At 28.8% G+C, this 26,992-nt stretch overlaps 2 protein-coding genes across 3 annotated transcripts; both read left to right on the top strand.

Moving 5' to 3' along the window:
• Positions 1-7,718: 7,718 nt before the first annotated feature.
• On the top strand, positions 7,719-18,851 carry Mlc-c (Myosin light chain cytoplasmic). 2 transcript variants are annotated; one of them, XM_075363290.1, is made up of 5 exons: positions 7,719-7,828; positions 7,923-7,950; positions 14,235-14,375; positions 15,540-15,704; positions 17,031-18,851. In XM_075363290.1, the coding sequence occupies exons 1-5, from the start codon at positions 7,817-7,819 to the stop codon at positions 17,135-17,137; spliced, it is 453 nt and encodes a 150-aa protein (XP_075219405.1). In that variant the 5' UTR covers positions 7,719-7,816; the 3' UTR covers positions 17,138-18,851. The 2 variants fall into 2 exon arrangements, with proteins under 2 accessions (XP_075219405.1, XP_075219404.1); XM_075363289.1 differs by lacking the exons at positions 7,719-7,828; positions 7,923-7,950 and adding an exon at positions 8,078-8,223.
• Positions 18,852-20,310: 1,459 nt separating this feature from the next.
• On the top strand, positions 20,311-26,609 carry LOC142322873 (uncharacterized). The gene is made up of 2 exons (XM_075361963.1): positions 20,311-20,727; positions 25,894-26,609. The coding sequence occupies exons 1-2, from the start codon at positions 20,711-20,713 to the stop codon at positions 26,405-26,407; spliced, it is 531 nt and encodes a 176-aa protein (XP_075218078.1). The 5' UTR covers positions 20,311-20,710; the 3' UTR covers positions 26,408-26,609.
• The last annotated feature ends 383 nt before the right edge of the window (positions 26,610-26,992 follow it).

Below are 26,992 nucleotides of genomic sequence, written 5' to 3'. Positions count from 1 at the left end.
TCTTCTGCGATTTATTTAAGATTGTTGACTAGGGAAGTCCTAGTCAAAGGATAAATTTGAAGTAAATTTATCCGTGATTGTTATTCTTTCAGTTGCTTTTTGGTAATTTTTATTCTTCATTAGTTGGGTAGAGTATATTTTCTTTTAGTTTTAGGGACTTGGTTTTGTTACTTCCGTGGTGTCCTGGTCAGTGTTTCTTATTTCCTGCAATCCTGTGATGAGAATTTTCTGTTGCTCCATTATGTCGGTTATTATTTTTAGTTTACCAATCTGCATGAGTGAGTTTACATTGTGTGTGAAAATGTAGGCAATTTGCTTCAGTTTGATTTTGTATTGTTCTTGTTCATGTGTGCGATGTTAGAGCATTCCAATGCTTCCAATTATATATTATGTTTTAAGTGGAAGCCCACTGCATCTGAAAGCTGCCTTCTCTTAACTCTGGTGTTGCTTGGTTCAGCCAGTGAAGTATTCCTTAAAAAATCTTTCATGGTTGACTGCCAAGGGTCACCTGTGGTGGGACTAGGTCCCAAGTTACAAATCTAGATGTGATGTAGTGGGGTAAGACTTAATGATAGATGAAGGTGTGAAGTTTGTTTAGATTCAGTTTACTGGACAAATTTCTCCTATTTGTTCTAGATATATCCAGGCGCATCACATGAAAGCTCTATCTGACTTTTGTTAAAGTCATTATTTTGGAGAAGAGTTATAAAGTCCAATCGTCAACATTACATCCAGATATTATTTCATTACTATAAAGTTAATTTTTTTTAAAACAATAACCTGTGATAAAGGATTATTTAACTAATTATTATTGTTGTCTGCCTAATGACGCCAGAAACAGTAGGTGATTTATTATTCACTGATACTGAAAATTAAGATTTAAATCTGGAAACAATAATCATTAACAAGAATGTATGTTGCATTTTAATCAAGCAAAATGAAGATGGACGTGATAATAAAATGGACTAATTGGAAGGGTAAGATAAAATCATATAGTGCAACAGTTTAAATAATATAAAAATTTCAGAAAACAGCCCCCTGAATAATTTATTAATGTTATTCTTAATTGCTTTATTACAGAAGAAATTTTAGAACCTACTGTAAAATATATCAATATTTTCATAAATTAAATTAAAAAAAATATATATATGTGACCTTTAGCATTAGATTGAACTGACTGACAAAGTAGAACTGAAATCTTTCGGTAGAGCTTCTCTGGAGTAATAGGCAATTGTTGAAAGATCTAAGAATAACAGCTGGAATATTTTATAAAATAAATTCAACATTTTGGTTAGATTTTGTTAAAAAAGATTAATTAAAAAAATATTCTTAGCAAGCAGAACAGTAAATTAAGACTAGTAAAGGTTACCTGAGAAAATATATATTTACAGAAGATGCAGTAAATGTATTTGTCAAGAATAAATATGTATGATCCACAAAAGCTGTTTCAGAATATAAATATTTTATAAAAACAGTGATTAGAAGCTCAGTTTTTTATTAAAAGATTTTTGTTTGAAAAATGTTAATTTAATTCCCACCAATTTGTACATTTTATTTTTTAATATGTATTTTTTTACTGGTGCAGGTTCATTATAAATAATTCCTATGATATAAAACAGACAATGCTGACAGAACCAGTAATGCTAATGTTCAGCGTTTTGAAAAATTCTAATAATAAAAAACAAATAGAAATGCACAGTACCTTATTATTATTATTTTTTAAACAATAACTAAGCGTATATCTTATCAGTTTTTTTAATTTATATGCTGGCCTGGATAATTAAAAATATATAAAAATTTTAGTATAAAAAGTTAGAAAAGCTACTACTGAACCATATCATTTCTTTTAGATAATTTCATGGATTGTATCAAGAATAGTTGTATATTCAGATTTACAAAATGTAAATCCTCTACCAATAATGATACATGTGTCATGAGGTCTACTCATTCATGGGGCTAAAAAACACAGGCAAATGAAAAGTTGATAAGAACAAATTGGAGTCCAAAATAGCCAGAAAAATATAAAAACAAAATAAGACTAAAATACAAAAATAAAAACCAAAAGTAACAGTTTAATAACATGTGTTTCAACTATTCTAAAAAATAAATTATATTAAGAATAGTATAAGCAATAATTGGGTATTTTAATTGAATATGTCACGTGAAATCAATTACGAAAAATTTGTTTTAATGTGCTGTCATCATTTGTTTCCTTTTTAAAATTTTGTGTATAAAATTCTATCATTTTTGTTATCAAATAGTTATTTTACCCAGCACATTGCTTACTTTTTTATATTTACTAAAATTGCTGTACAGTAATAATATAACCTTCAATCTCAAATCTTGTTACTCAGTCTCATGTTGTCATTCCAACAATACCATGATTTAAGAACTTGTTATTCACAATTTGAATAAAGTTCCCCAAATCTCTATTTTATTTTACTTGAGATGCAGAATTAAATAGATAATATTTTACGCTACTCATATTTTTTAAATCAAACTAAATGGAAAAAATGAATTGTTCACCCCTGTTTCATATTTGTGTGTTCCTTATAATAAAATGTTTCATTAAAACAATTTATAACCTGTTTTATAAAAATGTAACCTATATCTTCATTTAATTTGTATATAATAATTTAAAATGTTTTTACAGATTTATTTTGTTAATAAATATTTTTTAATTTAATATAATAAATTAACAAATAAACCACACAGAATATCAAGAAATATTTTTAAGAGGATAAGAGTAATTTAGAAAGGATAATTTTTTTAAAGTTACACAGCATTACTAAATAAATTATGAATATTAATAAATAATTGTTCATTTTTTAAAATAGAAATTTAGACATGAATATATCATATTAGTTGCTGTGTTTGCTGACTGGACTATAATTTTACATTTAAAAAATAACCTAATAATTATTATGGTTGCTTCATATTGGAGGTTTCAACAAAAACTGTTTTACTTACACATAATAAATATTTACAATGGACAATCAAATATTTATATCATTTCTTAGAGACATGATGAATGATTTTAATATGAATAATTACATTGCATGGCTGTTAACCCCTGTTGTTAAATATTTATTTTTTAAAACATGCATGTGACATAATTAAGAATAACTATTTAATGAAAATTATATATTAATCACATATTTTTATAAAAGAAAATTTATGCAATAATTTGTACTTTTATTATTGTTATAAGTTTTGTTTTGATCTGAAACCAAATATAAATTAACGTATATATGTTGCAACAAGAACATTTTTTCTATTACTTTTTGTTATATAATCAGTTCTTATAACAATGGAAAGAATAAACTACAAATATAAGAACTGAAATAAATAGCTCTTTAGCATATGCTTTCTTGCATGCAAACTGATTAGTTAACAGGAAATGAATCAAGCAAAACATTATCCTTTAGTGTCTGTTGCAAACAGCACCTGTTTATCAGTGACTTTGTGATAGCTTACTATAAGCTGTTAAGTGTGTAAATTATCAATATTAAAAATATTATAGAAACTCTAGTGTATAATTGATACAACAGACTAATATACGCTCATTTATTGTGGACAGAGTACTGCTTTACTAATCACTTTTTAAACACATCTGAAATCTGTTACCTAACAAATGATTTTTGTCTTCTCCCACTATATTAAGAATATTAATTGTGGGTGGTTTGAGTTTTTGAAATGTGTTTCAAATTAACCCCAATGTATAATGTATTTTTATTAAAATAATTTTTTTTTTTTAAACCTCCAGGACCACCATTAGATATTACTTCAGAGGATGAGATGAATGTGAATGACAATTTTTGTAACGAGTGAAAATGCCATGCCTGATCGGGATTCGAACCTGGAACCTCCGGATGAAAGGCCTCCGCGCCACGGAGGCCGGCATTAAAATAATTATTACTACCCTTTTACCACACTCATTTACGTAAATGTTGGAAAGTGCATATTCAGAATCTAGCTAAGAGCCTCTTTACACTACTATCTTAGATTCACCACCATTTTACATCATGGTAATTAATGTACACTTAGTGCTTGTTTCACAGTTTAAGAGGTGTTAAACAAAAACACATAAAATGTTAAATACACGTATCAAATTTTATTATACTATCAAAACTTTAATTTATTTAATTAATACAACAAAAATACTTAAAATATAATTTTTATTTGTTACATATAAAGGAATGAAATCAACTGAGGGTGACCTGTGTAGTTACTGCATAGCCTATGAATTCAGAAATAAACCATAACAGCTTAACATTCTCAGCTTCATATTCTTAAGGTGGCTACATGTGTAACTGCAAGATTGACAAGCCTGCATGAACAAGCATTTTGTACAAACTTGCACAACTTTCATATAGCCTACACACGATACATGCAAGATGGAGCAGCATCAGTTTTTGGTTGAACAGTGGATGATGACGCACTGGCTTTAGTTGCTTTAATTTTAAAAAGAAAAAGAAACGAAGCATTTGATGCAAGGACTGGTTGTTAAAAAGAAAACACTATTTTCACATTTATTTATTGATTAAATTGAAAATAAATTCCCATGATTGGCATAATTATCTATAAATAGATGGACAGACATATCTGGATCTATTAGCGCTCGTTACATCTTGGATTAAAAGACAGGACACAATCATGATAGAGGCTAAAACACCATGTGAGAGATTGACAGTGATGCTACGATTTTTCACTACAGGAAGTAGCTACGAAGATCTTAAATATTCAACTGTTAATTTGCCACAAGCTTTAAGATCCATAATTCCAGAAGCATGTCATGCAATATACAAAACACTGAAACAACATTATTTGAAGGTATTTATTTAAATAAAACACAAATAATAAGATTGGTTTTTATATTTGACCAAATAAACAAAAATTAAATCAGATATCTTCGTAACTGAACAAGTATGAAGCAAGTGAACTTGTATTTTCATTCTCGGTGTAATCATTTGATTTTAATGAATTTGATTTCATACAAATGGTTGTAGTTACATTTGATCCTGGTTTTTGGTAATTGAAAGAGGGGCAGAAAGTGGTCTATTATTATTATTCAGATTACTTGATTCGAAAGAGCTTGTACTAGACAATAATGTGTGAGAAGTACAATAATAATGATACAATGCACATCATGATGATTGTACATTATGTACAATCATAATGTGTGATATTATTTGGATATTGAGGCTGACTGAACATAGAAAATGAATTGTTGTCATTACAGGTAGAATGTGACATGGTTAACAAATTCATTTCAGCCATTAAAAAATCTCATTAATTATTTTTCTACTAACAATCTTTGAGTACTATTTTTAATATCTCTTATTTTCATAGCTACATTTTTTCCAAAAAACATATCTGTCATTTACTGGTTTGGGTTTTTTAAAATGATTTTCAATAGCACTTATAATATTATCACATTTATCTGGTGTAGATGATCGTGCGGGTGGTGTTCTTTTTTCACAGCATACAATGACATTTTCATCAAATTAATTGTTTACTTCTTGTCCTGTTGTCTCTTTAAAATCATCTAACTCTTCTATTGAGTTTTCATTTGAATTGAATTTGTACATATATTCTCTATATTTGGTACTGAGTTTTCGTTTTGATGAAGTTGATATTCTTCTTGAAAATAATTAATTAAATTATTTATTGCACATAATAAACTGTACAAATCTACATACATATGTACATTAGTACATACCAGTAATAATAATAAATACTTACATTAACAAAGAAATAAATACATCCACAATTATAATACCTATAATTTTATGTTTCTGTTCCCACAAACCGAAGATTGGAAAAATATTGTGAGTGAATTCGAAAATAAGTGGAATTTTCCTTGTTGTCTAGATGAAAAACATGTTGAGATAATCCCTCTAGCTGAAAGTGGCTCATATTTTTTTAACTACAAAAATACACACAGCATGGTATTACCATTGCAGATGCTAAATAGATTTATATTGTTTGATTCTGGTAGGAACAGAAAGATATTTGGAGGTGTTCTTCAGAAGACAGTTTTTCAGAAAACTACAGAAAAATTTATTAAACATTCTGAGAGAAACTGAAGTTATAAATAGTTCATGAAAACTGCCTTTCGTTTTTGTTGCAGACAATGCTTTTCCATTAAGAACTGACAAATTAAAACCATATAGGCAAGCTGATTTGGATTGCATCGAGAAAAAAATTTAAAACTACCGTTTATCAAGGGCACAACAAATTATTGAAAACTTATTTGGAATTTTGACTGCACATTGTAGAATTGTTTGCAATGCTATAAACTTAGAATTAAATTGTACTGATCTTGTCAAAGCAACTTGTGCTGTACACAATTTTTTAATAACAAACATATATTCCTCAAGATTCTTTGGACGTGGAAGACATTGATAATGGAATAAACAGAGCCGGTTTCACAACCGAGAATTCAAATATTTTACCATTGCAAAGATCTCATAACACTGGAAATACACCATTCAACGCAAGACAAATGAGAGTAGAATTCATAAATTACTTTTTAAATGAGGGAAAAGTGCCTTGGCAACACAATTCCATACAATAAGGGCTACTTGATTTGTGTTTTTAATAATAATCAGAAATGTAAAACATATTTAATTGAATGGCTGCATTAAATTAAATAAACTTACCTCTTGTTTTATATAAATTCAGACAGATTTCCTCGGAGTATCTTGATCTCATAAAATGTCCAATAAAGGGTTACCACAGTGTATGGTTTATATATCTGATCTGTACTACAGCCTGAGCAATGAGATCCATCAACTTTTTTTTTCTCTGACCAGTAATTGGTTCTTTCGGTATTTATTTTCATTACAATGGTTTCCCCATCGGCATTTGGGTCGATCAATTTGTATTTTTGGAGTAATGTATCATATGATGCCTGGTCTTCATATTCGTTGATTTAATACGCCAAAGACATGGTTCGTTTTGGTAAATTCTAATAAAATCTTCAAGTAATTTGTTCAAGCTGCATAAAGAAAATTCTATCAATCTTCATGCCGCTAGGACAAACAAGATGCTTGCATAGAATCATCATATAGACTTTCAAGCATGCTTGTACAAAATTATTGTTCATGCAGACTTGTCAAGCTTGCAGTTAAGTGTGTAGCCAGCCACCTTTAGGACTACCTTCGCTACGTTAATAAGTTCAACTGCTGCTTAACATAAGAATCCCGGCTCTCCGTAATAAACCTCAAGAAAAATGTAATTGCCTATGTTTTAAATACATACATATATTTTGTTAAAGTATAGTACTTTAATATCTTTTCTTAATAGGTTGTTCATGATTCCACGACACGTTCCTTTTTAAATGTACTATCTCTTGCGCCACGGAATTTGTAACATCTGCGGGAAACCAATTTCATCATAACAATGGTGTTTTTGTTTTCTGCTTATTGTTAATATTTTAAGCAAAAAAGCCAATTATTTTTCGTAGTAATAAAATGTACGTATCTGTTAAATAAATCATCAAAAAATATGTCTGATATCAGTATGAGTGATTTCATCCGTATATTTTACTCCTTTCATGTTATATTTGTCTTCTGTTAGAAATGCGAGATTTAACACGCTAACACCATATAAGTTTTGATCAAGATAATATTTATGAACAATTCATCAGATAATGAGGAATTATTTAAAGTAAATATGATGAACACAAAAAAAACGATCTTTGAGGTCTATTTACTTTATTTTTGTCGAAGGTTAGTGCTGTTACTACAACTGCTGATGATATCAGATGGAAGCATAGTGACGTAATTGTTTCTTTGAAAGAGTCGTTTTCATGGCGAAAATGGTAATTATCATTTTTCATTTTTAGATTTAGTTTTTTTCCATAAATCCTATGGGTACTGTAAATCTCATATTGATTACCTTGTTTTTCTTTGCAGGGATCCTTTTCAGAAGACCAGTTGGCCGGTAAGAGAAACCTAGTTAGGATTGAGGTCAAGTGACTTTGAGATGACGGCCCTCTAAGTTTACCTTATTTGGGCATGAATTGAAAGTTTACTTTTACATTCTGTTTGTTCTTTATTTGTATATACATATAGCAGTATTTCATTTATCACTTTAGTGTTTCTGTCGCTGCAGGTTCTTGTACTCTTATTTTTTTCTTTCTTTGTTAAGTTAACCTATAACTGACAAAAATGTACGGATTTGAAATTGTGAACAAAGTAATGACTTCCGTAGAAGGTATGTTACTTATTCATATATTTTCATCATATTTCGTTGACTAAGAAATTAAGTAAAAAGCTTGATTGTCGTAAGGAACATAACATCGTGACACTTAAGTAGTATAGTTTACCTACCTATTTGACCAATACCAACTCTGCCTAATAAAGTAGTAAAGTCATTGAAATATTACTTATTTATATTTAACAACTTATATTTGTAGATATTTATGTTACTGAAGGCTGCAAGTTCTTCATGGAAATTTGTTTGGTTATACAGCATGTTGCAATTACATGTTTTTTCATAACTATGTTTTCTATAAAATTGAAAATATCTGGAAATAAGATCTAAACTGTAATTTAAAAATCATCTGCAGTAGTTATCAGGAAATATGAAATTCTGTTTTCACAAAAAACTTATTCTCTTCCCAAACCCTTCAATGTTTTGTAGACATATTTCACCAATTAAGGAATAATTGTATTTAAATGCATTGGATGTGTTTTCTCTAGATTAACCATTTTTAGAAATACTCTCTTGTGTGTTTTATGCCAATATAACATATCTAAACATGGCTTCGCAATAGGTGTGCATATTATCAGAAATAAAGTCAGTAAAATTAATATGTTTTAATTGCTGCTCAGATGCCAGGAAATCTACATGAAACTATTACAAATTCACTTTTTTATTTATTTTACAAAAAAAAATTAAATTATTAGAATTAATGAAATTAACATCTATATTTATTCCACTCAAATACAAGAAATCAAGTTTATGGAAATAAATAGTCACTTTTCCTCCTTTGAGAGAGCAAGAAATAAGTTAATAAAATTAAAGTTTCATTTTTTTTATTTCTTCTTGAAGGTACACAAGAAGACTTCTGTGAATAAGTTGACATAATTAAATAAACATTTACTTCTTTACTTTCTCTTTGAAAGAAAGTTCACTTTTTATTTTCTTGTTTAAAATACAAAAATAAAGTGAACAGGATTTTTCAGATACTGTTAATATTCTGCTTTTCATGTCATTATTGTTCTACAGTCTGTACTGAGTTGTGCTTTAGGAACATGGAATTTTTAAAGATGGACATAAAAGATAATTCCAGATAGCTTGATTTTATTATTTTAAATTAAAATTATTCTAAGTTCTATTACATTCAGTTTAGAAAGTACAAAAAATAGGTTGACTGAACTAAATAAATGTTAACTTTTTCCACATGAAAGGACAAGAAATCAAGTTGCAAGAGTAAAAATAAAAATTAACTTTTTTATTTTCTCCTTCAAAGGACAAGAAATCAAGTAAGCTGGATTTTTCAAATACACCTAACATTCTGCTTTTCATCTCAGTGCACCACAATCCTTAGTGAGTAGCACTTGAGGAACATAATTTTTTATTTTTTGGCAGTACAGAATTTTTAAAGATGGACAAAAAAATAAATCCAGGTAGCTTGATTTTATTGTTTCACATGAAAATATTGTAAGTTTCATTATATTCACTTTCAAAGTACAAGAAATAAGTTGACAGAATTAATTAAAAATTAAATGTTTTAAGTGAATCTTTTTAGTTATTTATCTTTATTCTATCAGAATTGATTCCCGTTTTTATTTTCTCCTTCAAAATACCAAAAAATGAAGTGAGCAAAATTTACTCAAATACATTTAACTGACATTATGCTTTTCATTTCATCATTGAATCAAATTCATTGTGTGCTTTACAATTAGAAAAAAAATTTGTTTTATTGTAGATATGTGGCAAGGTCAGTATTTTCAAAGAAAGTGGAAAAAAGTAAATGCAATTAGTTTAATTTTTATAAATATCTCAAACAAAATGTAAAAGTGAATTTATATTTAATTAATATATCTAATTTAAATGTTTTATCACATAATTTGATTTGCAATTTATATGGTTTTTAAGTTTAATTTTAGATAAATTTTTGCACATTACTGATTGATAGTTTTATTAGTAGCTTTATTTAAATTCTTAATTTCACTTTTCCTTTTACTAAAAATTTTGCTCTAAAATTGTGGTATTGCAAATGCTGTTACCTTTAAAATAATTAATGTTAGTAAAATGACAAATAATTGGATTATTACTGTTTAGACATCATTGTTTTCTTTATTTTGTTATTTTTATATTCTGTGAAATATTTTACTGTACATATAACTTTAAATCTGTATTTTGTTCTACCATACATGTATACATGTTCTACCATAAATTACAAAAAGAGTCAAGTTAGAATAATTTGTTAAAAGTAATTTTCTTTAAATTTACTTCTCCAAGGAATCAAGATGGCAAAATTTACTGTTACACACTTTTTTTTTACATGCTGCTTTCATAATTGTTCCATATTTTGTGCAGTTAGCAGTATAGAAAAAATGTTTGTTTTTAATATGTGGAAATTTAATTATTTAAAAAAGAAAAAGGTTCAGCAACAAAGAGAAGATTTTTAGTCAGGTAATGGATTTTGTATTTTTAAAGTAATTTTGTTTCTGATGTGTACATGTCTAATTTAAAGAATTCTATTATAGATAAAACGTACTCTCTTTGATTTGACTTTTTGCAGATTTTCTGTTAAATATAAGATAAATTTGGTATAAAAAGGTTTTTGTTTGCTTATTTTTTTTTTATTAAAAATTTTAATCTTATTCTTTAAAAATTTTGTTTTTGCTTTAACAATTTACAATTTGCTGAAATTTGTTAGCATTAAAATATGTATTAAGGTATAAATTTATTTTTTAAATGTTATGAGTTGGTTTAAATTGATTATTCAACAAGAATATAAGGTAATTGTTTATAATTAGGCACTTGCATCTGGTTTTGATGAAATATTTTGTATAATTGTAATTTTCTGACCATATTTAGGACCTAAGTTATTTGTTACAATTGAAATTTTTTGTTGGAAACTCCTTTCACCTGAGTTGCGTCCCTCATAAAATACATTATTTATAGAATAAATAACTTGGTTAGGTGAAATTCAGTTGATTTTAATTAGGTTTAGGTTAGGTAACTAACGATTCTGTGTACTGAACTTTCTATATCAACATACCCTAATGCTTACTTCGCTCGTTAACCTCACCTAATTAACCTTAAATTTTAAGTTTGCTGATTGTTAGGCTGAGTCGATAATTATATACCAAAACCAATTATTTAGTTTAAAAATAATGTATTTTACACTAATCTAACTAGGTTTAAGTCAAGGTTAAGACCTTGACTTAAACCTAACTAAATTTTACTTAAACCAAATTATTTACTCTGTAAATAATCTATATTGCACTTAACTTAACCTAACTTAATTTAGTCTTAACTGAATGTAATTTCATTCTTAACTTAATTAACAAACTTTAAAACCAAAATATTTAGTTGGAAATATTAGAAAATAATGTACATTTCTTCTCTGTCTCATGGCAATATCTCAGAGCTTACATTCTGATTTTTAAATTGCAGCAGTAATATAAGTTACAAATTTCAATGGAAGAATTAATTATACCAAAAGTGGTAAATTTTGGTATTTATCTTTTAGACAGTTTCAAACCTATCTCTGATGGCTAGAACTCTGTATTGCTAGTAGTTACTCCTTAAATGAATCTCATGGGGTTTCAGAAAGTGGGATTCTGGTTTTTCCATAGTGTACATTGTTTTGCTACTTTCATGAATTGGTTCTTTATTAAATTTAAAAATGTAACAAAAGATCAGACAGGTACTCTTGGATGTCAAAACATTTATTTGTGTCATGTCAGACTTTGCTAAATATCCACTGTTGTAAAGCAGATTTGTTTTTTTTTTATGGAAAAAAGACAATTCCCACAGTTTTTTTTTCGGTATTTAACTTTTTAAATAATTACTTAAGCAACACGCTTCCTGAATGATATTATCCCAGTCAATAGTAATTAGCTTGATATTTGTAAGTCTGATTCACACAAGTTTATTGACACTATTTCATATGCACATAAATAATGTCAAATTATGGTTGTGAAAGGCAATTGAGACTTTTCTTGTCACATTTCAACATGCATGCTAACTTGAAAATATTACTGTCTTTTATTCTTTAACACAGTATTACCTCGATGCAACATTCATGGTTGTAGAGACATTTTCAGGTAGTAGGTGGGATTCCTGGGTCTTGCAGAAATACATTGTTTCCTTTTCATTAAAAGGAAGATTTCAAAAATTCATATCAAGTGAATTAAATATGATTGCACTACTAGCAATTTATCAAACAGATTAATATGGATATACCTCTTCTATAAAGGATTAGGTTACCTTTTTGCCTCAGTAATGTAATAGTTTGAGATAAATTATCAGAAATAGTAATTAACTAAAAATTTCTATTCATGTTTCATCTGTTGCCTCTATTCTTCATTGACTCCGTAAATACATGATTAAAATAAAATATTTAAAAAATGAGAAGGTGCTGTTTTTGTAAGAAGCAGGCTTGGCAGAAATTAAAGATTTTAATTAAAGAAATTAAAGATTACTTATTTTTCCTTCCCCCCTTATTTTATCTTTAGAATAACAGTATTCATTTATTTTGAATTTCATTATACAGGGTGATTCAAAGAAACGGGAAATTAAAAAAATTAAATAATGTTAATGAAAAATTTTTTTTAGAAAATGAATTTTATTTCATGTAATTGTACAAATGTTGCCATTTTAGTATACATACATTATAGTTTATTTTTTAAAGATGACATCTTCCAGGTGACCTCTTCTACGTAAACACTCACGAAGTCTCTTCGTTAAATTGTTCACGGTTTGACGTAACATCTCAACTGGAATTTCTGCAATTGCTTCTTGGATCTTTACCTTCAGTTCTTCTGTTGTAGCAGATCTACTGTGGAACACTTTGCTTTTAAGGTGACCCCACAAAAAGTAATCGCAAGCTGAGAGATCAGGCGATCTGGGAGGCCATCTAATGTCACCAATTCGTGAAATGACACGTTGCCCAAACAATCGGCGTACAGCTGCTATCGATATTCGTGCCGTATGTGACGTTGCTCTGTCTTGTTGAAACCAGGCTGTGTTAAGAATCGGTGGAAATCTCTTTTGTTGTTCCACAACAAAGGTTTCAAGCACGGCTACGTAATGAGCCGACGTCACTGTAATCGCAAGACCGTTGTCATCCTCAAAAAAAATAAGGACCTATAATACCGTAAGATGACATAGCACACCACACGGTCACTTTCAGGCTGTGCAACGGACGCTGGTGTAGCTGCGTAGAATTTTCTTGTGCCCAGTATCTGAAATTTTGCTTAACAATTCCAATGAGGTGGAAATGTGCTTCGTCTGACATCCACAGTTCGTGAACAAACTCTTCATTATCATTTATCTTCTGAAGCATTACATTACAGAATTGTGCTCGCACAACTGCATCGTTCGGTTTCAGTTCCTGGACGATCTGCAACTTGTATGGATGGTACTGTATTGCAAGTCCTTCATTAACATTCTTCGAACACTTGAACTATGCATTTGTAAAGATTCTGAGAGATGACGGATTGACCGATGTGGACTTCGTGTGACAGCATCTTGTAAAGCTTGACCATTCTGTGGTGTACGGATGGTTCGCTCACGGCCTGGAGGTTTCTTTTTCATTGCCGAACCGGTTTCCTCAAAATTAAATATCCATGTTTTAATTGCATGAGCTGATGGAACACGGTCGTGCTGTCCCAGATTAAAATGATGGCAAAATTCTCTACACGCTCCCTCCACACTGTCATCGTTTTTGTAAAACGCTTTGATAGCAAATGCATGTTGCACACCACTCCAAGGATCCATGGCAACTAAATGGCAGGTTAGGTTAGAGAGGCTGGCGCCACTTATCAAGTGGTACCAATCGCCCATGGCTACCAACACAACTTTCAAAATTTCCCGTTTCTTTGAATCGCCCTTTATAATATTTTATGACTCCTTTTTATGTCATTAACTATTTATCAATAATGTAATGTTAGAATTGATCTCTTCATACTACATATCTAATTAAATTTGAATTTTATGTACTATAAATCTTACTCTTGTGTTATAATTTTTATCTGTTCTAGAGTTTCAAGAAGCATTTCAGTTATTCGATAGCAGAGGCGATAACAAAATTCATGTCTCCCAGATAGGTGATGCATTGCGAGCGTTAGGACAAAATCCAACAGAGTCTGATGTCAAAAAATTTGCTCATCAGCATAAGCCAGGTGTTTTGTAAATTTTTGTTCAGAATTAATTATTTCTTTGACATATTTATGCAGAATTAACTGAATAAAGTATGATGTGCAGTATAAAACTAAATTTTACAGGATCGCATTTTGTTTGCTTTGGTTCAAAGCAGAATGAGTATGTTCTACATTTATAATTCCCCTCTCTTCCTGTTGCTGCAGTATACAAAAAATAATGGGAGCTTGGAATAAATTTGTTGTCAGAAATTGAATTAGTCATAAAACTATTTGAAAAAACAAAGAGTTCTTTATCTTTAAAATCCAATCATTTTTGTATCATTATTGTTAGATTTTAATTTTGAAACATTTTTACATAATATAATATTGTTTTTCTGTTGTGACAGTGTAAGTTTTATATAACATGAATTGCTCAATAAATTTATTGACATAAAGTTACTTGTTTTATAAATTTCAAATATAAATTGTTTTTCTGAATAGCATTAAAAAAAAGAAGCATTCTAAAAGTTTGATGGAAAGTTAATAAAAATGTGAGAAAAATTATGTTTTCTCAGCCATGTCTGATGTGTCTATATGAAATAACAGTCTTAATATATTGTACTTGTGTATGTGCTTTCATTTCTAATTGCCTTCTAATGCAAAATAGGTTCTATTATTTATTTTTTAACAAAATGAGAAATTGTTGCTGGATTCTTTGAAAATGATATGAATTGGAAAATTTGTAAAAGTGCTATGAATTAATATCCAAAAGAAGTGGTATGCAGTAGTGAAAAAAATGTGGAAGAAAGGTTTAGTTGACCAAATTTTAATTCAGAATTTACTCACTTATATTTTAATGAATGCCCTTCAAATTTTCAGAATTTTTCTTTTTTTATTGTCAAAGACCAAACTTAGTTTTCATCCAAAGTAGAGATTGTTGAATGCTATTTATCTGTCCTAGATGAATGTTTTGTCAGAAGATGTTGATTATTGTGATTCAGACTTCCTTTTTATGCTTTCTTTTAGTAATGGTTATCAGTAAGCTCAGAAATGTGCATTATTTAAGTTCCCCTTTTATCAAAATAATTAATTGAACCATCCTGTTGAAGTCTTAACATTAAGTAAAATTATCAGATTTTAAAAAGATTTGCAAATTATCAAGATTGCTTTGATATACAGGTTGATGGATAAAGTTTTTCTTTGCAGATGAAAGAATCAGTTTTGAAGTGTTCCTTCCTATTTATCAAGCAATTTCAAAGGCCCGAAGTAGTGACACAACTGATGATTTCATTGAAGGGTTGCGGCACTTCGATAAAGATGGCAATGGATTTATTTCATCCGCTGAATTGAGGCATTTGTTGACAACATTGGGTCAGTAATTTTTCTCTAATATTAATTTTCATACTTATAAAAATTTAATCTGTTGTTATAAGAATCTCATAAAAACTTGGGAAAATCTAATTTGTTATCTTAGATTATCTGCCCCAGTCTTTCTTATAGCTGTAATGCACGTGAAGCTCTACAGTACAAAGGAACCAGTTCATTTTGCAGCCTGTTCTTGTGGTGAACAGAATGGTGCCAATTGAAGAACTACATATTAGTGTGCTTGGCATGCTGATATGTAATTGCATTTGGCTTGTAAAGAAAACAGCAGTAAAGCATTTCACTCCTCCCTTTTTTGCTGACAAATGAACACTTTTTCAGACAATTTTAAGCCTTCCAGTTGCCTCATATGAATGTGAATACTGCATGAATATGTAATAAATTGTCTGATTATCAGTTAGTTTACAAAGGCATGAAAAGAACAAATAATTCATTAAGATAATTTTGAAAAACAATTTTTTATCAACTTAAAATCATTAACTACTAAAAATAAGACACTTTAGTCATCTTAAAACAAAAATAGTAAAAACAATATGCTGGATTCAAAATTAATAGATTCCCTAACTACCAAGATAGGTATCTTGATTCTTTGGGAGAACTAATATTTCTGACATGGCTTACACTTCAATTATTCATTCATGTGCATATGTATTCTTATCTGTTACAAGCATTGTAACTACATGTAACTTTGGAAAATACACCAGCAACTTAGTTCAGAATGGAATTTGTGATCATTGTATTTGCTGAGTTGCTGCATTAAAATTTGTTGATACAAAATTTTTCTACAATGCATGTCATAGTCGACTCATGTTAAAGTACATTTTTAGTGTATTTTTGCTTATTACTAATCATTACCTACTAGATAGGATGTGACTACTGTGCATTATGTTGTTTTTCAACAGAAAGTGGTATATTAATATTTTACTTTATATTGTTAGTCCCAGTTTTTCTTATACTTTTGTGCATATAAAACAGGTACAAGAGGCTTCTCCATTCAATTTCAATCTTTGAGAGTAATTACTTTATACTGCCGGTCCCATGATGAACAGAGTGAAGCGTTGCATGTTAAACTAGTCAAGTATATTTAATTGGGCTTAACAGATGCTAGAATGCATTCAGCTCATTGAAGAAGATGGCATGAAACAGCTTACTTTCACCAGTAAGCTCATTATGAGATAGATGTCATTCTTTAGAAGTTTTTAAAAATAACTAGTAGTTTTTTTATAAATAGCTTTTGTTTCACATCAGATTATCTAGCACTTAATATACGGTTTTAAACAAATAAAATTTCATCTTAATTATTTATTTTTGTAGGAGAGAAATTAACTGATGAGGAAGTGGAGCAGTTGCTGGCTGGTCAGGAAGATTCCCAAGGAAATGTCAACTATGAGGAGTTTGTCAATATGATAATGTCAGGGTGAACCTAGATTTTTAACCATTTTTCACATTATATTATTAAATTTTGCATTTAAAATTTGATTATGTAATAATTCCTGTTATATAATTCCATTGTATTTATTTTCTTTATTTATCTACAATTAAGTATCAAAAGATTTTATCATATATTATGAACATTTTGTTGTTATCACATTCATTTAAATTATATGGAAATAATCTATATTTTACAAATGAAATATTGTAATTTTCAAATTTTAAGGGATTTTTATCAATTGTATTATTTTTATTTAATATTAGTTACTAATAGATTTCTTTTATCCTTAATGCTTTATTCTGCCATTTTAGTCAATATTTTATTTGCTTTGTGAGCATTGATATAAGGAAATAGTTAATTTTTTAAAAGCCTTGTTATGTAATATTTTTATAATTTTTTTTTATAAAATTATTTATATAACATTTATATATTTTTTACTTACTAAAAAAAAATAAAATAAAATTAGTGTATTATTTCATGAATTAATTTTTTTGCATTTTCTAAGATCATTCCCATATGAAGTAACCCAGATGGTTGCATGATTATTTTTTTAAATATTAATTTTTTGTTCATTTTACTCATCTTAAATCCATTTTTAAGTATTTATTATTTTTTTAGTTATAGTTATTTTTTATTTTTATTTTGTATAGTTCTCCATTTTTGTTATTTATTTAACTTGCAGTATGCAGGACTCCCAATGTTCAATGTAAATTGGGTGCAGTAACCATCCTTAAATAAAAATAATGATCACCGAATACAAATCTAATGTAAATTGATGATTATTATTTGCAGTGCTAGATTATATCACATTTAAGAAAGATATAAGAATTTTTTGAAATGTTAAAATGTGAGTTTACATTCATAACTGTTCATAAAATCATTTGATTCTATCTTGTCACCAGATTTTTTTTTTTTTGTAAATGCTACTAAAAGATTTTTTTTAGAGAAGTATTTTCTTAATCTTTTATTAACCTAAAGTTGTTTAACTTTATTCTAGTTGTCATTTTACTTACTTCTCTTATCATCTACAACAGAAAACATAAATAATTGTTTTTTAACTTTGTAGTTTTCCTCTCTATAATTTTTTAGTAATTTTTATTTCAGTAGTCGGCCATTTCTTCCTGATGTTTTAATTGACTTATCTATCTTACCAATTGATCCTTTAAAACCCATTCTTACAGACAGAAGATACAGTAAAACAGTATAATGTGGATACTGTCATAAAATTGAGGATACAACATAGAATTAACTGATATGTAAGTAACATAAAATAAATGAGAATGCATTTGAAATTCAATCGATCCAGGTGCCTGCCTATTTATTGTAATAAATAAGTAAATGGTAATTAAATAAAATAAATTCACCTGTACCTACTTCATACAAATAAAAAAATAAAATATGATAATAAATTACTTATTTATTGACCTAAAAAATGACTTAGCTTCATTAGATGAAACTAATTCATTCAAGGTGCAACCTGGTTCATTCAGGTAAAAGCAACCTGATTAAAGGTGCTGATTAAAGGGCTATACTGATTGTGATTTGGTCACAAATAATAAGATACTTTTTCAGAAATTTAAATATGCAGTAAGTTTACATTAAATATTTTAACTGAAATATAATCCTTGAACATTGAGAGGTCTAGTGTATTGTAAAGCAGAATTTAAATCTAGTATTAAAATAAACCATAATTTTTCTCTTGATCTGGGTTACAAATTTTGTTATAAATTCCATCCTGTTCCAATTCCTTACACTTAAAATTTTATTTTCTTTAAAAATTAATTTTCCAAATTTCTTTAAGTGAATCTTTTAAGTATCTTTAAGAATCTTTTATGTTGTCCAAAGTTTAATTTTCTCATTCTGAAAGGTGTAGCTACTCATAATGAAGTTAGTTCTCAAAATTTTTTACTCTGGAAACAGTAAATACTGCTTTTTATTTATATGAAATGGTTCATTGAAAAATGATCACCAAATTATTCTACAATATTTCTAATATTGAAAATTATAAAGAACAATTAGTACTTTTATCAAAGTATTAATTTCATTTGAAGCTGACGAATGTAATATGTCTTTTACAGCCCTTGAGTTGCAAATAATTTTTTGTAATTTAATGTTAAGAAACTCCCTAAGCAGAAGTATTGTTATAGTAAAAAAAATTATTTCTGAAATAAAATAATGTATACAAAGGTGTTACACATAGTTTACATGTACACACATACAGTATAAATATATATGATAATAGTTAATTAATCAAAACTAAAGGTGATCTATGGCTAATAGCTAAATTGCACATTCCAGTCTGTAAGTTCTATTCAGTTACTATATTTGTGATATATTAATATCAATAAAGTAGAATGGATGTTATGTTTAGATTACTTTAAAAGAAAGTTTATATTTTTTATGAGATAGTTTATATTAATTTCTATATGTTATAAAATGATCTTTGATGTACATTAAAGGAGTAAATGTAAGTTGTTAAAATAGAGTTTTAACTTTTTCATGGATAATGAATTTCTGTAATTATGTCTGTCTGGTTCACTGGTCAAATAAGTGCTTTGACCAGTATCCAGGATCTTAATCCTTGACTAAATTAACATGACTTTTAAACAACTTACATGACTTTTTTTTTTATTATTGATTTATAAATGAAAGTCAAAACAGTGATACTTTTATAAATGAAACTGGAGATTGTAAAGAGCTGTGAAATGCATTCTTTGTGATATGAGAAAAGGAAAGTTACAAATTTTAATTTATTGCTTTGTTATATATTGCTTTATTTTATCTTTATATTAAGTACCAGACAGATCAAAAGCAGACCATTTGTGGAGTGATCGTCAGCTGTCTTTCCCTCCTTTTCATCTGCTCCTTTTTACTTAGATGAGTAACCATGGAAGTTGGATCAGCTGTCAGCCTGGCTACATCTTCAGCATTGCGCTGGTGCCTTCTTTTATTCAGCAAAATAGTTGCTTCTTTAGGAGGCTAGGAGGGGTGGTGGCCCTTGTGCCTGTGGAACTGTCCAAGTACTTAGTTTCCTCAATTTTACAAACACCTAAACTAGCAACTCTTAGATAATTAAGGGAGTCCTCCTGTTCTTTACAAAATCAGGTTAATATCTCTTTCATCCTCTCTCTCTCTCTCTTCCTGTGTGTGTTTTATTAATAATTAATTTTTTTTAAATTAACTACAAACACACCAAAATTATAAAATAGAGTTACAAATTTGTATACTAAGTTTTTCAAATTCATGATCCATCAGGTTGGTATAGCGGTGAACTCTTTATCACAAATTAGCTGATTCTGAAGTCGAGAGTGTTGAGGTTCAAATCCTAGTAAAGGCAGTTACTTTTATGTGGATTTGAATACTAGATCATGGATACTGGTATTCTCTGGTGGTTGGGTTTTAGTTAACCAAACATCTCAGAAACAGTCAACCTGAGACTGTACAAGACTACAACTCTTCATTTACTTTCATACATATCATCCTCTGAAGTAACACCTTGTGGTGTTCTGGAGGCTAAATAGAAAAATAAAGAAAATTTTTCAAATTCACGGATTCATCAGTGATGAAATGCTGCATCAGGTAATGTATTTTTTACATGTAAAATTGTATGTTGTCATCTTACCTTCTCCAGCTTTCCAGTCCATTATCTAACACCAATTTTTACCTTCCTCTTTCATAATTTTTACCTATTCAAACATTTCTTTAATTGTATCATTCTCATATTGATTAATTGGCATGTACATTTATATTAAAAACTAACCTTTTAGGTTCATTCCTATCCTGATAGCAGTTATCAATAATGAAAAATCATTATTTTTACACATTTTGCAATTCCTTTGTTTGGTTGTCCTTGTTTGGTCCTTTTTTTATTTCATGAATAGAACATTTGAACAGCATTACTGTTATCTTCACATTTTCCTTCCCTTCTTCATTTTCACTTAATCCAATTATCTGTAATCTGATTTTTCCCTTTTTAAATTTTCTAACTTACCTGTTTATAGATGTATCTTTTTATTACACACCTGTTTGTTTCTTTCATTTTCTCATGTTGATGCTTTTCTAACAGCTGATTGCCATAAATTTATTTTTTTCTTCCTCTAGAAATATGAATGGGAAGTGATTGGTCTCGCCACAACATTAAACAGGTGGTGCTAAAACTTCAAAAATAAGCTTTTTCTAACATGGGGAACAGCCCAGTTTGTAGTAGCTCTTAATATAAAGAACAGGTATTGATCTCTCCTAACATGGACTTAAATTGCTTTGTGGATTTCTTCTTTGTCTGGCTTGTCAACTGCTATCAATGGCTAAGCTACCACAAGAATAGCTCTCAAGATTTACAGACCATCCCATCTTTTGCAATGTCATCAGTTTTGCTCTTTTCTAATGGTTGGTGTGCCAGTTTTCTTCCGATTGTAAAGTTTTTTGAGAGGTCACTTGAAAACACTACCTCTCATCATTGTATATGGCTGAAAATATGTTTAAATGAATATGCCCGCTTCAGTTTATTCCATTGCAGTAATAAAATGTATTGAATTATACATACTAGCAGAAATTATAACCGGTGAATTATTTCTTACTAACACAGCGAACCTAATAAAACAAGTGTTTGGTCTCTGAATCAAATATTTCATTACATTCAATATCACTTAAAAATAATTTCTACTGTATTCTGCATTACTTATCGTATTGTATTGCTTGGGCGGGCTAAATTAATCTTAATTTTAAATGTATTATTTATTAATTTATGTGTTTGTGCATCGAGCTAAAAGTTGTTTCCACTGCATGCAGATTTAAATTTTGGTTTTGCAGTTGGCAGCAATCAGCTGATATAACTATTAATCAATCATTTTTCTATTTATATTGAAAATTATGGCATTTAAGTACACAAAACAAGAATAAGTCTAATGCTCTAGTGCTAATGGAAAAATAATTATACTACCGTTGTCCATGTGTAATTCCATGTCAAGTTTCCTAATTCTCCAATACTGACCTGTCAATATTTGTGTAAACTAAACATAAAATTTGAAAGTATTGATATCATTGGAGACACCCTACGATCATGTAAGCGTAGAACTAATCTCACTTTAGAATACTAACTTGTTGCAGAGACATTAGTAAAAAGCCCTCAAACATCAATGGGAAAAAACTTCTGTTAGGCTGGAAATACACACAAGTTTACAAAAAATTCTAAAGTAATTGAAATATTGGTCTAGTTCATGTACTTTGTGGAAATGAGTTTGACCAAAGGCTGGGATTTTGTAAGGAATTTATTATTCATTGTGAAGTATTCACTATATTTCTCATTTCTCTAGCTCTGGATTGGTCTGGTGAAGCGTACTTAAAATTGAATGGCCTAGGAAGCTGCTGTAATATTCATGTTTATTGGGCTGATGAGACTAATTATAAAGAAGGAATTGTGTATACATGAAGTTAATGTTTAGTGTGGATCCGTTAGGAGTGTTGGAACATTATTTCTTCTACTGATGTGTAACTAACGAGTGTTTCATATCTTTTTGGGATGTTATTTCTGAGTGTTAAGAAACCTATATTTGACAATGATCACTCCTATATTTGGCAACAAGATAGGGCTCCTCACTATGCTCTTCAAGTTAGGACTACCTTTTCAAACATTTCATACATGGAGAGGAATCATGAATGGCCACAATTTTCATTTGATTTGATACCTTGCAATTTGCCATTCTGTGGAATCGTCAAAAATGGTACTTTCTTCAAATGAAATGCCTTGAACCGCTTCAAGCTATCAATTTTTAATTGGGCGATTGAAAAAATTTGAAACTTTTGGACAGAAAGCTGAAACTTTAAATACTTCTGATGTGTATTAAAAATGCAATGATGAGAGAAAAACGTTTTTACTAATTGTTTTCTTGTTGGTAGTTGGGGAAATTGACTTTAGCTCTCTCTGTATGCTAGAATATTTGTCTTTAGATAAGGTCATTGTACTTGAAAACTAACTGTACCTGTGAGACGTAAACATGTATTTAAAAATATTAACAAATTATTTAATTATAGTAAAACTATTAACAGTTACATGTGGTGTCCTTTCTGGGATACCATATCCATTCTGGATATGGTATCTCATTTTGTTTGTGATGTTGAGTAAATCTGGTCCATGACTATAGTAGATTTTTGACTGATGAGTATTCTGCAATAGCTGCTAAAGCTATTTATCTGACTTGTACATCAAAGCAGATATAGAATTGATAATGATAATATGTGCAAAGTTCAAATAAAATATAAATTGCTTTTATTTATTTTATTAATACATGTAAAACTACCAGTCTTGAAACAGTAAATAAATTAAAATCATTTACAGACAATGTTTCCTTTCCATCATAGAAGAATCTCTTTCATATGAAATTAATAGTCATTGTTTTTTTCAGAATGAATATAGATTGTAACTAAACATTCAGATTAACTTTTTAAGCCTATAATGGTAACATAAACCTATTAAGAAAAACTAGTAACCTGCAGTTGTACCTTGGTTAGAACATTGCTAATAGGTTTTTTTTTTTTAAAGCATAAATTAATCATTTACTGTTTTGTGTTTAGTAGTCATTTTAATATATATCTGTCAATTAAATTTCATGTTAAACATCATACTCACCTGTATTTGAGAAACTAGTGGCAGTTAATTATACAATCTATTTTATTCATCTTTATATGAAATAACTAATTATTGGTTTTCAAGAGTGAACATGTGGCTTTATTGGCAAATACATGTTTGCTTGCTTTAAATATAAGTATGTAGATGTTCCATTTAGTAGAAACGTTCAGTGATGACATTTATAAGTTACAGTTATTTAAGGTACATATATGTTACCTAATTAGTAACATTCATCTTGTAACTTGCAGATGTATGAAAAATACAAACTACAATTGAACACATGTATAATCAGTTAAAATATCTTAAGTGGTATGTAAACACAGTACATATTTATTTTATTTCTAGCTATAGTTATAGTAGTTGATAAAATCAGTCATTAAAAAAAAAAATTATAATATTTTTCTTCTTAAGAGTTTACATACAAGTAGCATTATTATATAAATTTCATCAATTTGTTAGAGGGAATAAGGATATTTTACTTCTAATGCATAGAGTATAATCTATAAACTGAATGCTATTAGATGTAACATAGAATTCAATTCCTTAGTAGAAAAGAATTAAAATAATTATTAACATTTTTTTTGTTGTCAGTTCAGACATTTTGCTAAGAGTTGTAATTTGATATTTGGTGTTAAATCTTTTAATTTATTTCAATATAGCTGCCGCAATGAATCTTGAAGCTTGGACTACAATGGCTAGTATGGTGCCTGTTACCAAAACTGAAAACATTCAGTTTAATTTTCATGCGCAGAAGCAAATTGCTTTCTTGCAAATACAGCTTATTATTTTATGTTATTGGATGGTATTATAGATTACTTTTAAACACTTTCTAATTTTGCTGTTTATACTTTATAAATGATTACATATTTTGCCATAAAAAGAAATGATGTGTTATATTTTTAAATGTTATAAAATGTAGGCCTATTCTCAACAAGTATTATAATTATGTCAACTGATAAACGCTAAATGACAAATTAAGTAACATTATAAATGTCTGACACATATAAACATACTTTATAATCTATCAATGATTTTATTTGTTGTAAAAAAAACACGGTCAAACCAAGTCTTATAACTCAGGAAATGAGTCAGCTTTCTTAGAATCCTATCAAGAATAATATACCTATATTGTTTTCTAAGTGCTCCTAATTTTCAAAAATTAATGGCCTGGCTGTAAAAGCCAGGCCAGTGTAAAAATAAATTGCCCATAAGCCTGCATTATTGAATGCTCGAGTATAATCCAATTAACTATTTATCCTGCAAGAGCATTTGTGTAAATTCTGTTTCTTTTTATTGAATTTTTGATTTTATAATTGCTTGTGTGTAGTGTTTTATTATTATGAGTGAACTCAAGTCTACTATAAAATTAAAAAACTAAAATGGCAGTCCCGGGAAATAATAAATAGTGTGTATGAGTTTATGAAACAAGAAGGTGATTGATTTCCAAAGTTAGAAAAAGAAGATAAACATCTGATACACATTAAAAATTGTGAAAAAAGAACAGCAGTTGTGTGCTGGGTGTCACAATCCCAAGCGCAGGGTGAGAAAAGAGAAAACAGTCAAAAATCCGGCGGAAACTTTTTTCTCTACTACAGTAAAATACAAACCCTGTGAAATGTCCACAGCAGGACTAGATGACTTTGACAAATGTGTGGTGAGACTGACTATATAAATGAATTTCACGAAATTCATAAACAACTGTTGACTGTGACAAACATAATATTAGCACTTAAAGATGCCATTGATTATTCAGGAAAATAAGAAAAAGGATTGGGCTTTAGGTGGAGAAAAACCAAAAATAACAGGAAGGTTCTCCAAGAGTGACGTGACGTAAGGTTTATGTGCCATAAGTCTGACTGCCATAAAAAAAAATTTGGAACTGAAAATAGGCCGATAATGTACCCAATGAAATAGGCCTTATGTAGGCCCATTTGCTGTTAGGTGAAGAAGCAAATGTTATGCTAAAAGGATAGTTGATGATTCAAATTGCGGCTGTTATTGGCACCAAGCATCAAGATTGGTTGCGCTGCCTGTACAATTTATATTCATTGTTTATTATAATTACATATTTAGTTTATTCTCAGTAGTAATGTATATATATTTTTTTTTTATTATTTTAGGTTAGGTTCAGAAGAAAGTTATATGAGTAACATTTTTTTAAGAAAGGAAGACAAAGAAGTTATTGAGAGAAATAACCAGGTTTATGCAGATAAAGTTGAAATTCTTTTTCGATGCGAAACAAAATATTTTGAAGATGAAGATAGTGAAGTTGGGAGTTGTATATTTTATGATGTTAGTGAACCTAATATTGTAAAAGACAGTGACAGTAGTGGATGTGAAGAATATTATGATGTAGAAGACAGTGAATATTTTGAAAACTGTGAATTTAATGTAGATAAGGAGAGAACCGGAAACAATGAAAGTGACATCAGTGAATCTGTTGTGCATCGCCTTCATATAGATAATGAAGTTGGCAGTAATACTAATGAAAACAATTCAAGAAGTATAAACAATGAAGTGGATGATGAAAGTAATTCAGTAAATGAAGTAATCATATCTGAGGCAGCAAAGTTGACTAGTAAAAGTGCTGAAGATTGTGGGAAAAACATTTGTGAAGAAGATAATATTGATTAAAGTGTTAAAGAATGATATTACTAGGAATTCAGAATTCTGATGGGTGTATAATTTTTATTAAACCTAAACCATTTCCTACTGCACTTACATAAATTGAGTGTTTCTCATGTTAAACATTTTTCTTTTTGATAATGTTACAACTCAAAATTTAAAGTGACCTTTTTTATATTGTATAACTACAACATTAAAACAATTAGATAATTATTTGAAAAATTGTAAGCCATTTTTCTTAGCTTTTACCTCAAAATTTTACAGCAGGAATTTTCATTTTATACATTCTTTAAAAAATTGTTTTATTCCTGTTTATAATTGTATCCCAAGTAAAAAATAAATATATATTACATACACATATTTATACTGTAATTACTTTGAGTAACATTGAAAGGAAGGACCTTAAAAAAACAAAAAAAAAATTGCTCTGTATAATTAATCATCTTCAGTAATTTACCAAAAACGAAAAGGAGAGTATTTATGTATGATGAAAAGTGGTGCCTTATGAGTAATTGAAATTTTTTTTTAAAAGAAATGATTATTAAGACATATAATAATCGTTTACCTTAAACAAATTCGTATCAGGTGGTAATG

The sequence above is a fragment of the Lycorma delicatula genome, chromosome 4, assembly GCF_047948215.1.
Source record: "Lycorma delicatula isolate Av1 chromosome 4, ASM4794821v1, whole genome shotgun sequence".
Classification (NCBI taxonomy): Eukaryota; Metazoa; Arthropoda; class Insecta; order Hemiptera; family Fulgoridae; genus Lycorma; species Lycorma delicatula.
Note: the sequence above shows the minus strand (reverse complement) of the source record. Positions and strands in the feature narration are given on the sequence as shown.

Excerpts from the sequence above, each read along its gene's own strand:
- Mlc-c (XM_075363289.1), top strand. The coding sequence starts at position 8,178 with ATGTACGGATTTGAAATTGTGAACAAAGTAATGACTTCCGTAGAAG. Across the intron at positions 14,376-15,539 it reads TGCTCATCAGCATAAGCCAG|ATGAAAGAATCAGTTTTGAA; the intron begins GTGTTTTGTAAA and ends TTTTCTTTGCAG. Across the intron at positions 15,705-17,030 it reads GCATTTGTTGACAACATTGG|GAGAGAAATTAACTGATGAG; the intron begins GTCAGTAATTTT and ends TTATTTTTGTAG.